The sequence below is a fragment of the Anomaloglossus baeobatrachus genome, chromosome 8 (assembly GCF_048569485.1).
Source record: "Anomaloglossus baeobatrachus isolate aAnoBae1 chromosome 8, aAnoBae1.hap1, whole genome shotgun sequence".
Taxonomy (NCBI): Eukaryota; Metazoa; Chordata; class Amphibia; order Anura; family Aromobatidae; genus Anomaloglossus; species Anomaloglossus baeobatrachus.
Window position 1 is genome coordinate 120,481,495 of NC_134360.1, and position 15,643 is coordinate 120,497,137.

A 15,643-nucleotide genomic window follows, 5' to 3' on the forward strand; every position below is an offset into this window, starting at 1 on the left:
GGATAGTAGAAATTTCCGTTTTAATGGTGTCACTGGATTTGGTTTTGTTTATCGTTTCTTTATGGCCTAGTTGTGCTAACAGTTCTTTTAGTTCCCTTGCACTTTCTTTTTTAATTCTGGATCCATGGGATATGCAGACCCCCCTGATCATACATTTCAACGTTTCCCATTTGACCGGGGCAGGTGTGGGATCTGCCATATGATCTATTTTGAAGTTTGCAATGGTTTTATGAATATCCTCCAGGCATTGCTCATTCTTGAGCAGGTTGTCGTTCAGTCTCCATGTGTGTCCCACCCCCCCATATCTCTCACCCCAATTTCCCCATATACTGGTGCGTGGTCCGACCAGAGAAAAACATCCATTGAACAACCCGGGGATTTGTCTAGCAGGTCGTGGGATATGAAAATGTAGTCTAGTCTGGTGTAGCTATTATGAACTGTGGAATGAAAACTGTAGTCTCTGACTCCGGGATGTAAGACCCTCCAAAGATCGACTAGTTTAAGGGATGTTAGTTCTCGTTTTAATCTGCGTAGTGCCGAGGAAGGGATTGCAGACCTACCAGAGGACGAATCCATGGCTGGATCCAGCACAAGGTTGAAGTCTCCTCCCAAGATGATACAGGTGCCACCCGCAAACTCTGCCAGCTTCTCCAGAGTCTCCACTCCAAAGGATACCTGGTCCTGATTTGGGAAATAGATGTTAGCGATTGTATAAGTATTATTCAGGAAAGATATTTTAAGAAATAGCCAGCGTCCCTCCGGGCTAGTGAGCGTGTCGAGAACTGTTGGCTGGAATGTCTTGTGAAAAGCAATGGAAACCCCACATGCCTTCTTGTTGGGGTGTGGGCCATGGAACCATGTCGGGTAATTCTTGGTTTTACAGTTGGGAGTGTTGGAGGCTATGAAGTGTGTCTCTTGAAATAGGGCTATTTTAACTCCCTTCCTGTGCAGGCGATATAGGATCTGACTTCTCTTTTCGGGTTTATTTAAGCCTTTAGTATTGTAAGTGCAAAAGGTGAGGTGCGACATCACAGAAAAGGGTAGGCAGGGTATAGGGAAAACCAAGGGGAGAAGAGAAAGAGCAGAGATAAGATAGTGGTGAAAGGTAAAATTAGATAAGCTAAGTAGGACTAGGGTGCCTACTGATCTTAGGTATCTACTGGTAGACTATTGTCTAATGTGGCACTCTGCCACGTCCCTAATAGAGGTGCGGGAAAGCCTACGGTCTTTCAGGAACTCCCCTCTGCGGCAAACGCCCACAAGTAATATGAATAACAATCAACGTATACAGTCTAGTAGTGATTAATCACTTTTCCATTCCCCTCCCCCACACCCCCAATTACTTGGTGTGTTTTGGGTATGGATCGCACATCGGCAGGAGAACACGAGGCTATCAACTCAATATAAAATGCCATTAAACCAGAGCTCAGTATCAGATCCAGATGTAAAGAATGAAAGGGGGAGCAACAGATTGAGTGAGACAATACAAAAAAAAAAATATGAAGTGGTGTAGGGCAAAGGACCAGGGGGGAGGACGTGGGGAGAAGTGGGAGGACGGAGTGTAGGAGGCGTATGGAGGGGTGTATGTAGAGAGCATGTCTAAGAGGGGAGGAGAGGAAGGGGGTAGAAATTAGTGTAGGGCATGTGTCCTTTGTAAGTATGTATGCTGGGGAGGGAAGATGGGTTGAGTAGAGTTAGTTTGTAGGAAGTAGTGCGCTCATAGGTGTGTGAAGAGGAAGACGCAAGGTGGGAATGATACGAAGGAAGAGGTATAAGGGGAGGGGAGAGGGGGCGAGTGGAGGGGAGTAGGGAGAGAGAGAAGGAAAGAGAAGAAAAGAAGAAAAAAAAAACAAAGGGGGGGACTAGGAAAGTAAGCGTGAGGAGAGAAGATACTGATACATGACGCTCTATGAACAGGTAAGCAGTCCAATACAATCAATTTATATCTCGCCTCCTGGTTTTCCAAGAAGTTTTTGTCCTTTTCTTTGGATGGTCAGTGATATTCAGCGGTGTATATCACGGGGGGATCCTCCACCCCTTCTCTTCTGGACTTGTCGCCAGTGCTCTCTTGGTGGTAAGGGTGCAGGGCCTCCCGGGGTTGGCCAATCTGGCAGGCTGATCATAGGCAGTTCAAAAGTCCCTAGGAAGTTGGGGAGGTCTCCCAAGGACCGGAAGACCGCCGACTTCCCATTTTTCTTTGCTGTGAGTTGGAACGGATATCCCCAGCGATATGGAACATCCTTATCTTTGAGGGATTGGAGTAGTGGTCTTAAGGCCTTGCGTAGTTGCAGTGTCCTCCGTGCTAGGTCTGGTAGGACAATCAGAGGTGTCCCTTTATATGTACCCGCTCCTTTCTCTCTGCATCTTTGTAGTATGGCCTCCTTTTCTTTATAGAAGTGGACCCGACATATCACATCTCTTGGTCTGGCCGGATCAGGAGATTTGGGGCCTAGGGATCTGTGGATGCGGTCCAGTTCTATGCGTTGTTCTGGGTCACGTTGGAGGAGACGGGTAAAGAATTTTTGTGCCCATTCATCCAGCTGTGGTGGTGCCACTGCTTCTGTGAGGCCTCTAATCCTTAAGTTATTACGGCGATGTCTGTTTTCAATATCGTCTAAGTGGGTCAGAATGTCCTGTATCTGGGCCGTGTGCTCTGATAGGACTTGTTGATGTGATTCTTTATGGGAAAATACCTGTTCCTGCACCTCTTCTGTAGCTGCTACACGCTGGCCAATTTGTTTGATCTCTGACTTTATAGCAGCCATGTCTTGCTTATGGGATTCCCTCAGTTTCCCCAGCAAAGAGTCCATTTCCTGCCTGGTTGGAATTGATCTGATATGTGCTTTCCAATCCCAATCTTCTTCTTGCTCCTGTGTCTGGTCTGATTTATTCTTATCTCCCTTGTTTCTGCGGGTGGAGGTGGGGGATCTTTGTTCTTTAGGTGATGTGTGCTGTTGTTGTGGTATTACAGGCTCCTCTCCGGGTGTCACAGATCTGCTTCCCATGGCTGCTGGGGTCTGCTGTATCATAGAGCTGGGGCCCTGCTCTGCCTGCAGTTCATCTGGCAGTCGCTTTTGTGGCTGGGACAGGGGGTTTTCAACACTCCCTTCTGTAGTGTCCTGCTGTGCCTTATCTATGTTTATAGCTGAGCTGGCTGCTGTTATGTGAGGAGACAGTGAGGTCGCTCCACTGCATGTTTGCTGAGCGTTATCTCCTGCCTCAGTGTCTGCCAGCGCCATGTTGGAGAGAGCAGAGGTATCAGGCTGGGAGGCTGAGGTCCCGAAAAAGCGGGTGATATCTGTACCTTCCCCCTCTGGAGTCTGTACACTCGTCGCCCGTCCTTTCCTGCGTGCCATTACTGATCCTGGACCCGGTGAGTGCCTTTGAAGTGTGAGAATTCACCACTGGTGTGTGGGAGCTCCTTCTTACAGCATCTCAGTGTGCCATCCCCTATATTTTAATATCCAGCACAGATAAAGCATTCGGTTACAGGCTGCAGCCCCCAGCCATGTGCTTATCTTGGCTGTGTATCAAAATAAGAGGGACCCCATGTGGCTTTTTGTTTTTAATTATTTTAAAAAATTTTCTGCGGTCCCCTCCAGTTTTGATACCCAGTCATGAATGATAAAGCTGACAGCTGGGGGCTGATATTATCAGGCTGGGGAGGCCAATGGTTATTTGGCTTCCAGCCTGTAGCAGCCCAGAATTGTCGCATCCATTAAATATGACAATTCCAGCACTTTACCCGGCTCATCCTGATTGCACTAGTGCTGTGGCAATCGAGGTAATAAATGGTTAATGACAGCTCACAGCTGCTACTAAGCCCTAGAATAATAGTGGGGGGCGTCTATGAGAACCCCCTCCTAATACTAATCTGTAAGTGCAAAGAAATAAACACAAACAGAAAAAATCCTGTATTTGAAATAAAATACAAAAAACCCCAAATCCACACCCTTTTTCACTCCTTTCTTAACTCCAAACACCCTGTTTTGAAGTAATCCACATGATGTCCCATGACGATTTCTGATGTCACTTAGTTTATTTGCGATCTCAGCTGGAGGTTCCCATGGTACCCCACCTGTAACCTCAGGCAAATTAACCTCAGATAACCTCATTGAACTTTGACCTCATCTCAGGTGAGGTCACTGAGTTCAAACCTGCATCTCCTGGCAGAAAAGAGATATAGGTTTGGTGCTGAAATTTCTACATCATATTCCTGCACGAAATCATCTCCTGGCAAAATAATTGCATCATAACATATGCATCTCTTAGCAAAAAACCCACACAAAACTGGTTATGAGTCTATTTCAGTGTGTTTTTTTTGCCAGGAGAAGCAAATTTTGTGCAGAAATCCGGTGTAGACATTTTCGCACCCTAATTTGCATCTCCTGGCAGAAAACCGCATCAACACAGGTTTTTTTTTTTTTTTTGTTGCCAAACGCCAAAAGATTTGGAGCTGAAATTTATACACCATTGATGCACCAAATCTGCATCTCCTGGTAAAAAGAAATCACATCAAAACTGCATCGTAATGCATACGGTTTTGATACAATTTTATACTGGGAGATAAAGATTTGGTGCAGTAATATGGTGTATAAATTTCAACACCATCTTTTGGCAAAAAAAACCCCCAAAAAACCAACCACTGTTTTCTGCTAGGAGATGCAGGTCTGTGAACTTTGTGACCTCACCTGAGGTAAGATCACGGAGTTTAATGATGTCACCCGAGGTCAGTTTACCTGCGGTCACAGGTGGGGTACTGTGGGAACCTCCAGCCCTGACTGTAAATTAACTTGAGTGGCGTCACCGCTCATCACTGTTGGTAAGTAAGTAAGTTGGTCTCTGCCTGAAGCCCACAGTGTGCGGGCATGTTCTGTGCCCGCACGCTGTGACTTGTATTTACCAGAGCCGGAATAGTTGTGGGACCCGCAACTGGGTGTTGGGGTTAATAAAGGCGTGAAAAAGGGTGTTTGTTTATATATTTTATTTCAAATAAAGGATGTCTTTTGGTGTTTGTGTTTTTTATTTCTTTTCACTTAAAAATTAGTAATGGCATGGGGTCTCAAAGACTCCTTCCATTACTAATATAGGGCTTAGTGGCAGCTGTGAGCTGTTATTAACCCCTTATTACCTTGATTGCCACTGTACTAGGGCAATCTGGATGAGCCGGGTAAAGTGCTGGGATTGTCTCATCTAATGGATATGACAATTTTGGGCAACAGATGGCTATTTTTTAGGCTGAGGGGGCCCAATAACCATGGTGCTCCCCAGCCTGAGAGTACCAGCTGCCAGCTTTATCATGGTCGGGTATCACAATTTTGGGGGAGAACCACACACTTTTTTTAGTTTTTTTTTTTTTTTAAAATAATTTATTTAAATAAGTAAAAATAAGCCGCATGGGGTTACAATTATTTTGATACACAGCCAAGATAGGCACACAGCTGGGGGCTGCAGACTGTAGCTGTATGCTTTTATATTTTTTTTTTTAATTTTTTTACACCACTATACATACAGTGACAATTGACAGCATGTGGGATTGCAAGCAGTCACACAGGGAGGGCACTGTCTGACTGCATCCAATCAGACGCCGGACCTGCCGGTGGGCCGGGGAAGCAGTGCAATATGCAGTGCAATATAAGAGGTTAAATAGCGACCCCAGAAGTAGTATTTTATAGTTGCGGAAACTGGTAGGTATAACGCACTTGCTTTTATTCTTATTTTCTTTATTTTTCCTTTTTATTTATTATTTTTAATTACCCGTGTGGCCGGATCCAGATAGTTACCCGGAGTTCTCTGAGAACTCCGGGATCGGTGCATGGGTACTAGGTTACCCTCACGGCTCCGGACTTTAACAGTCTGGATTCATCCATCACTATTTATAAGCAAACACTTCAAACTTTGCTTCAATAAATGTACTCAAATAAGGGAAATATAAGTACCTCAACACAGCTAATATAACAAGTGGTGTCTCCAAATTCAAAACAAAAAGCCACTTCTAATGACTATAACAGTCTCAAAATTATTCAACCCTTCATAACAAGCATATTTAGTAAGAAGTAGAGCACCTTATATCTTTTATGACCTGCTATAAATGTGATACATAACGAGACACCAGCCTCTGACTGCATTCCTAAGGAATCTTCACTAGTGATGAGCGCACTTGTAGATGACCGGGACTGGCTGAACCCTGTGATCCGGTTTCTAAAATCTGGTTTCAGGCCGGCTTCCGCTCCCCATATAAGTCTCTGGGGACCAGAATCCGGCGATTAAAAAGTTGGTAGAAGGGATAGGGGAATGGGAACAAGCACACTGTACTTACTGAGGCTCCGGCATGGTTGCATGCTGCTCCCAGGACTCGCATTCACTTTCTGGGCTGCTAATTACTGCTCATCCCATGTGCACTGCTTTCCCTGCCCACCACAGCATGTGATTGGTTGCAGTCAGACGCACTCCCCCCACCCTGAGTGTCAGCGTGTCATCCGACTGCAGCAAATCAGGCGCCAGGATGGCCGGTGGGCAGGGAAAGCAGTGCAACAGTCAGCAGGTCAGTATCGTGGTATAAAAATTGTCGTAGGGTCACCCGTATTATGGTACCAGCACAGATAAAGCCCACAGCTGCAGGCTGTAGCCCCAAACCATGCGACTATCTTGGCTGTGTATTAAAATAAGAGGAATCGCGTGCGGCTTTTTAAAAAATTGGCATGCGGTTTCCCACCTCCCCCCTCCTAATTTTGATACCCAGTTAAGATAAAGCACGACATCTGGGGACTGTTATTCATAGGCTGGGGAGGTCCTGCCTAAAAATATCAGCCTCCAGCTGCGCAGAATTGTCACATCCATTACATGCGACATGCCTGGCGCTTTACCCAGCTCTTCCCGATTTCCCTGGTGTGGTGGCAATCGGGGTAATGTAAGCGGTTAATAACATCCGACAGCTATCACTAAGCTCTATTTTAGTAATGGCAGGCGTCTGGGACCACCCCATCACTAATCTATAAGTGAAAGTAAATAAACACAAACATTGAAAAAATCCTTTCTGTGGAATAAAAGACAAAATAAATCCCTCTTTCACTACTTTTATTAACCCCCAAAACCCCTACAGGTCCAACGTAATCCACACAAGGTCAAACGACAATTCAGCTCTGCTGCACCTGAACCTCACAGCGCGTGATCATGGAACATGTCTGCCTTCTGTGAGCTCCAGAGAATGAATGAGCCACATCAATTAGCGGTGACGTCACTCAGGTTAGTTGCTCAGGTTAGTTGTGGTCACAGTTGGAGTCCTCCACCAGTGACCGTAGGTAACTTGACCTCAGAGGACCTCTGATAACCTCATTAAGCTCAGTGAACTCATCTGCATTTCCTGGTAGAAAAGTGTTTTGTTTTTTTATTTGTATTTTTTTTGTTGTTTTTTGGCCAAGAGATGCAGGTTGGTGCTGAAATTCTTTCACCATATTCCTGCACCCATTCTACACCTCCTGGCAAAAAAAAAAGAAAATCGCATCACTACCACATAATACCTCATGCGGTTTTGATGCAGTTTTTTTGCCAGGAGATGTAGATTGGGTGCATGGATATAGTGTAAAAATGTCATCACCAAATTTGGACCTCCACTCTGGATGCAGCCTGATTGGCCAAGTGGCACTTGATGAACGTCGCTGATCTGGGATGGAACTATGGCATTTTCTTATTTTATTTTGCAACTTGAAACTATTAAACTATTCAGAGCGTGTTATTAATTAATGGACAACCCAGAATATTTGTGAACTGGAGGCAATGCCAATGAGTAATGGGATAAGATTTTATTTCGTTTCCTCACTTATATAGCGCTCTTCCACAGCGCTTTAGACATGATCATCACTGTCCCCATTGGGGCTCACAATCTAAGTTCCCTATCAGTATGTCTTTGGCGTGTAGGAGGAAACTGGAGCACCAGGAGGACCCCATACAAACACGGGGAGATTTCTCTGGAACGCTGTCAAAGCCTAGACATTGGGAATGTCATTGGCATTTGGTTATATTCCATGTCTCTAGTAGATCGTAAGTCAAAGAATGCTACTAGTAGTACTGGAGATGATTATCATGAAGAGGTTGAATAATTCGGATACTGCAGTAGTAGTTAATTGTGGCATATTTGTGTTGAATTTGGAGAGGTCACTGACGTTTTTAAACTAAAACCAATCAAAGATTACTATATTTTTCGAACCATAAGACACACCGGACCATAAGACGCACCCTGGTTTTAGAGGAGGAAAATAAAATTTTAAGCAAAAAATGTGGTCATGACACACTGTTATGGGACGAGGATCTGTTGCTGACACTGTTATGGGGGTAATGTCCCCAAATTCTCTACTAAGGTACCCCATCCTGGTAATGATCCTTCTGCCTTGTATATGATCCCCATCCTTGTATAGATGTCCCTCATCCTGATATAGCCCCCATCCTGCTATATAGCCCCATCCTGATCATAATATACCCCCATCCTGCTATATACCCCCACCCTGCTCATAATATACCCCCATCCTGCTCATAATACACCCCATCCTGGTATATGCCTTCATCCTGCTATATACCCCATCCTGCTATATGGCCTGTATCCTATGGCACAGAAAAAAATAAATGTTTATACTCCCCTTTCCTCACTCCCTGCAGCATCGATCATCTTCCTCTCTGTGTCAGCAGCAGCGCCGCTGACCTGTGTGAAGCCGTTCCCCTGCAGCATCGCTCGTCGTCCTGTCTGCCGGCCCACTGATGTGTGTGGAGAGCGGTGCGCACAGTGATGACGTCATCGCTGTGCTCACAGTTCTCTACACAGATCAGCTGGCCGGCAGACAGGAGGACATTGCGATGCTGCAGGGATTGGTGGCCGGTGAGTATACTTATTCACTGCCCCCGCGTTGATGATGATGCGTGGTGGGGGGGGGCAGTGAATACAGCTGTATATGATCACTCCAGGCTGTAGTTGACAGGAGTGATCACGCGGGTTGGCTCTTTACTATGTGCACTTCCCCCGACATAATCCCGCCCACCTGTCGGCTACGGCTTCAGCGCTGAGAGAGGATGGGCGGGAGGATGCATATGAAATGAGCAGGCCCACGTGGTCACGGTATGCGCTGCTACAATCTGCTCATGCCGCTGATGACCCGCTCCACCACAGCACTTTAATTCCCCGCAGCCCTACATTCAGACTATAAGACGCCCCCCCCCCCACTTTCCCCCAACAAAAAGTGCGTCTTATAGTCTGAAAAATATGGTAAATCTAAGTTTTTTTCTAGTACATATTTTGCAATGACGCAGAATAATTTTGATTGTGACTGTATATGGTATAATTTTCTCCACTTTCCAATCCAAGTATCCAAGTGGGTACAAATTAATCAGTGCATTAGCATATGAAGAGATTCAATACAATGGTTGTCAGAAGCCTTGTGATAGGTTATGCACACTAAATAACCTCATAGGTTGCAGTACATCAAGACCGGCATTGATAACGTCTGTCCTGTTGAGATGTACTGCAGTCAGACGAGTGTGTGCACCTTGTCAAAAATCCTACTCCAGTTCCTGCTGGAGTAAGATTTGTGCTGCAGTGAACGCTGCTGCTTGTCATGAATTTGGCTGACAGCGGTCACCACACCCCCATCCCCGCTCCACCCACTTTGTTGGAGCAGAGCAAAAATGGCACGAAAACATTAAATGTTGCAGAATTTTAGCGCAACAACCAGTTGTACCAAATTGACACTTCAAAGCTTTTTATGCCGGAATACTGGCATGAACGTTTTGATGAATTGGACCCGTTATGTATACATTTTTTTAACCCAACTTAAAGTTATCTGTAGTCAGGGAAATCAACCGATAAAGTAAAAAGATCTTTCTTTCCGCTGTCAATTCTCTTAGGAAATAAGTAATGTGTACAGATTGTAGAGATTTTCCTCAGCTTATTCATATTTTGTAAAGATTTTATTTTGCAAATTTGATCCAAGTATTTTAATCTGAGCACAAGAAAACTGCACGTTTTGTGTTAGGCATTCACATAACTTCCGTGTAACCTTTTCAGTCTATGTACACACCTTACTTAACCCCTTTGTTTGCATGTGTGGTGGTTCTACATTGTGAATCCCTGCATTGCCAATGCATGCTATTGTGAGTTGAATGGCTTTCTGCATGAAAACTGCTTCTGCATGTGAAATATGATTTATGATTATCCTAACTTTTTTTTTTTTTTTCCCCCTTTCCACTTATGGAACATATGCTAGGTCAACAATGCAACAGCTCGTGTGATGACCAATAAAAAAACTGTGACTCCTTATGGAAATGGTGAGATTTACCAGTTTTAACAACTATTATTTGATTTGCTATATTAACATATGGTGCAGCAGTGTAACATGTAAAATTATACATTGCAGGTACTATCATTTTGGTCTTATTCACATCTAGTTGGCTTGAGAAATAGCCAGCCGACTTTCCAGTTAAGGCTGCTTTCACACATCCGGTTTTAGCAGTGCGGCTAAATCTGGCTCTAAAACTTATGCAACGGATGCGGCGAAAAAACCGCATCCTTTGCATAAGTTTTTACATGCGGCCCATCCGTTTTTTGCCGGATGCTGCACGCAGATGCGGCACGCTACTGAGCATGCACAGTGCAAAAAAAGCATGCGGCGGCCGGATGCGTTTTTTGCCGCATCGCGCGTCCATAGGCATGCATTGGAAAAAGCGCCAAATGCGGTGCAATGCGGTTTTTTTTGACGGACAAAAAAAACGTGCCAGGCAACGTTCCATCCGGCCGCCGCATGGGCTAAATATGCCGCATCTGGCACAAAACGGACCGAACGTAAGGCCATGCGGCACAATCCGGCACTAATGAAAGTCTATGCGGAAAAAACGCAACCGGCGGCAAAAAAAAACAGTTGCGTTTTCTCTGCAAAGAGCCGGATGTGTGAAAGCAGCCTTAGCGCCCACTTAATGTGAAGTGCCGTCCATTCAACCTTGCTGCATTTGGATGAATCTGAGCAGAAAGTATAGCCCTGTACACTTCAGAATTCATCCATCTGCTTCTGCCTTTAGTTCCATCATCAATAAACACCAGTGACCCTGTGCCTATTGGAAGCCATACATGCCCGGCCAGCACACTGCCTCCACCATATATTGCGCAGGATGTAGTGTGCTTTGGATAAATGAGCTGTTCCAAGCCTCCTACTGTCTTCTTCCCATCATTCTGGCATTGGTTGATCTTAGTTTCATCTTTCCAAAACAGGACTGGGAGTCGGTAGAAAAAAATGATATATTTTTTGTTTATATACTGCATTGAGATCTTATCTTTGAGGATCATACAGGAAAGTTTATCCAGTAATAAATCCTTTCCACATACACAGATAATATGAAGACCGAACGCTCCTGACAATTGTAACATTCTTTATTGCACACTGTACCAGAAGTACAAAACTTGTTAGTCCATCATATGTAATACATAACTTGAGAGAACTAACCACCAAGATTTTCCTATATAATGTAAAGCCAGTGCTATACTGGTGCTATCATGCTGAATGGAAGCATAGCTTGTGTTCTGAGATTGGAGATTTTTATAGTAATATGTGCAAGTAAAGTTCCAGCAATGCACTGCTATTTGATAGACAGGTGCAACAGGAAGGGAATATGTGGGTCAGGTTCTGCCATCTATTCCCGCCCCTGTCTGCCTTCCTTACCTTAGTAGATGGTAGACTGTATGGTCTCCTTCCAGGTGTGAGTCATTTCTGGCACCTGATAGGGGCATGTTCGAAATGCAGCCCATACAGTCTAATATCTACCAACGCCAGGCAGCAGACAGGGAATAGATCGCAAAACCGCATCCACATATTCCCTTCCTGTTGCACCTGTTAATCAATTAGCAGTGCATTGCTGGAACTTTAATTGCAAATATTACTGTATTAAAACCTTCAATCTCCGAACAGAAGCTATGCTTACATCCATCATCCTAGCGCCAGTATAGCATTGGCTTTACTTCTATATAGCAAAATCCTGCTTTTTGGTTCTCTTTAAGCAAGCTTATTCAAATAAAGATAGTGTCCCAGGGACCATAGTGGCAGACCATTTGCACTATAGCTTATGTTAGTGAATATAGCAATCAGAGGTTAAAATTTAACTTTTAATCTATTGTATTAAAATCCTTTTAGACTAAAACATTAACCCAAAGTTCTCTGGATTGCTGTCGTTACACAGCCCTCACAGCCCCAGAGAACCTATGACATAACAAACCAATCAAAAAAACACAATAAACACAAATCAAAATTGAGTATGATGGTTAACACTCCAATAAGGACAGTGGTCCAATATGAGTATATAAAAAATCATCAAAAACCACTCAATATAATAAACATATAGTGCGCGGTAATCCTCAAAGAGGAATTTACCAATTCAAAATTTATAGAGTGAGTTAGGATTGATCTCACCCATTCTTGCAGCTTGGGGTGCAGAAGGCTTCCTCTATACGGGTCCACACAGCGTCAGCTGGCCCTATACTGACCCTAGAAGACCTTCATAATGTCTAACACCCCAAAGCTTCTGCTCTTACAAGAACAGACCACATCTAGTCCTCTCTTATGCCCCTACAATATTCCTGGCCCTCGTCCCGACGCGTTTCATCAATTCCGACTCATCAGGGGACTTCAGTATTGCATTTAGAGGTAACAGGTCCTACACCCAGACTCACATAGGAGCTGATGCAGGCACAGAAGAGAGTATATATACATAGCAGAGCCAATCATGAATTGCACTTAATCAGAAACTCACCAATGGCCAGTTTCATCCCCAGGTGTTCATGTTCAGTCATTATTGTTACTTTCCAATATATAACGCCACGCTATATGTATAGAAGCACATGGTGACTCAGTGCAGCGTGCGTTCCACAGTAAAACATGTGTATCCGGTGTGTACATCACATCCGGAATCATTCCGGATGCCTTTCACCAACAACCAATCGGAATGCGCCATACTGGCGCGCCTCTCAGCCAATAGCGTTCATCCACACAAAGGTATTGGGGGCGTGTTTGTACTGCCCAGGACATACTGCGCAGGCTCCTCCTGTGGAACGCATACATCCGCGTTCCACACAGAGGTCACCGGATGTACGAATCACGTCACATCCGGTTTCCCCAGGCAGCGCGTCACAGGGCACCGCTCCTATACAGGAACTATCACAGATGGGGGCGTGTTCGCTACTACGTGACGTGTCTCACAGAGACGCAGCTCTCCGATACTTAGTGCAGCTCCCTGCAAGGAGCATATAAACCAGCGCTCCACATCACGTAGCTAAAATTCAATACTAGATGTTATCTTAGTCTGTAACCGAAGATCTCCCTAGATTAAAATCACTAATGGGAGATAGTATAGCATCTATTTGCCCTCATATACACCAAAGGTACATATACTGTGCACAATCTAAACACAGGAACGCCTATTTCTCCAACCCTCTCCCTTCCAATGTCATAACACCAGGGGGGGGGGGAAATAAGGATAAAAACATCACTAATGATTATTAGACGTAGCTACTTTCCTATATGCATGTCAGTGGACCCATGCTACCAGTTCTAGGAGGCTACAAAAACAATTATGCAAAACATCATACGGTGCATATAATGTTCTACTGGATTGGAAAGGATGTTAACATGTACTCAGTTATATGACTGATAATGATGGAAAATAGTGGGGGAAGGTGTGCTGTGACATCTGTGTTACAATTGACTTTCGCTGTACATCATTAATATAGTTCAATCAAGGCCCAAACACAGCAGTAGCACATAGATTGAGTTCTAGATAGGGAGACGGAACAAGCCATCAATCCCAAACCATGGGGTTACAAAATCATTATTCATTATTGTAGGTTATCTTTGGCAGTTATCCATCTGGACCTATATGAAACTGGCGAATTGCAAATGTTCATTTAATCCTTGCGGAGATACAGTACCCAGGGTAAAAATCCATTTCGTCTCTCTTTGAAGCACTTTTTGATCCCAATTTCCTCCCCTTTTAGGTCTCGGAATCAAATCAATGCCAACAAATCGTATCGCCGAGGGGTCACCACCATGTTTGGCCCAGACATGTCTGGCCAACGGTTTGTCTCTCTGGTGCTCAATGTCACCGAGGTGATCCCCTATTCGACGTCTGAATTCACGGATAGTTTTTCCCACGTATTCAAGTCCGCAGGAACACGTGGCTTTATATATCACTCCCTGGGAGCGACAGTTGATGAAATGGCGGATTTCAAAACTTCTGTTGAGGACATTGCTCCTAAAATTTTTTCCAATCTCTATAAAGGGACACGCAATACATTTGGAGCATTTATAGCACCCTTTAATTTCTCTAGAAAGCCAGTTTGTTTCATGGCTCCTTTCAAAATGGCTATGTACTAGCCTATCGCCGAGAGATTTTCCTTTTTTGTATGTAATTAAGGGTCGGCGAGAAAGTGAAGGGCCTACATCTCTGTCCATCAACAATACAGGCCAATGTCGTTCAAGAATTTTACGAACCTCCGTAGCCCCATTATCAAATGTAGTAATGAATCGTGTGGTGTTCTCCTCATTAATGGGTTTCTGTCGACTAGCTAACAGTTCTGCTCGGGGGATATTCTTGGCTTCATGATACGCTTTTTTTAGGATCTCTTTAGGATAACCTCTTTCTCTAAATTTGTCACGAAGTGTCCTTGCCTGCATCTCAAATACACATTTGTCAGTGCAGTTCCTCCGTATTCGGAGGTATTGACCTTTTGGAATTCCTCTCCTCAGGTGGAAGGGATGACTGCTTTCCCACCTGAGGAGGGAATTCGTAGCAGTGGGCTTGTGGTACGTTGATGTGGAGATTTCGCCCCTGCTATTTTTTTTGGATGAGAATATCCAGAAAAGGAAGGGTTTCTTCCTCTATGACATATGTAAATCTGAGATTGATGTCATTCTGATTTAGACCCGCTACATAGTTAACCAACTCTCCTTTTGGTCCATTCCATACGATCAGAATGTCATCTATGTAGCGGGTCCATACATCAAACTTACATGTCATCTCTCTTTCCTCTTCTACAAAGATCCGTGTCTCCTCCCACCAACCCAGGAATAAATTTGCGTATGCGGGAGCACAAGGGCTCCCCATAGCAGTACCCCTGAGTTGGTGGTGGATCCGCCCATCAAAAATAAACACGTTTCTTCTCAGACAAAAATCCAACAGTCTGAGAATGAAATTGTTGTGGTTAGAGTATTGACAACCCCGTGAGTTCAAAAAATATCGTACTGCTTCTAGGCCTCTATCATGGGGTATCGAGGAATATAGGGCCTCCACATCAATACTTCCGAGGAGAGCCCCTTCACTAACCGAAATACCCTCTAGTTTCCGTAAGAGGTCAGGGGTGTCTTTCACATATGAGGGCAGGGCTGTTACAAATGGTTTAAGGATCTTGTCAAGGTATATACCACAGTTCTGGGTTAAGCTGTTAATCCCAGATACAATAGGTCTTCCTTTTAATGGATGGAGACCTTTATGTATTTTAGGAAGGCAGTAAAATGTTGCCATCACTGCCTCCCTCTGATACATAAATTCATATTCAGTTTTATCAATTACCTGGGTCAATATTCCCTCATCCAAGATTTCTCTCAATTCTTCCAGGTAA

At 44.4% G+C, this 15,643-nt stretch overlaps 1 protein-coding gene across 3 annotated transcripts in view; it reads left to right on the forward strand.

Annotated features, from left to right (window-relative positions):
- Positions 1–15,643, forward strand: part of RBFOX2 (RNA binding fox-1 homolog 2) — an 846,394-nt gene that overhangs the window by 762,431 nt on the left and 68,320 nt on the right. For all 3 annotated transcript variants that reach the window (XM_075321972.1, XM_075321970.1, XM_075321971.1), the window contains one exon: positions 10,251–10,311. In XM_075321972.1, the coding sequence (XP_075178087.1) occupies positions 10,251–10,311 (61 nt within the window). The remainder of the gene's footprint in view (positions 1–10,250; positions 10,312–15,643) is intronic.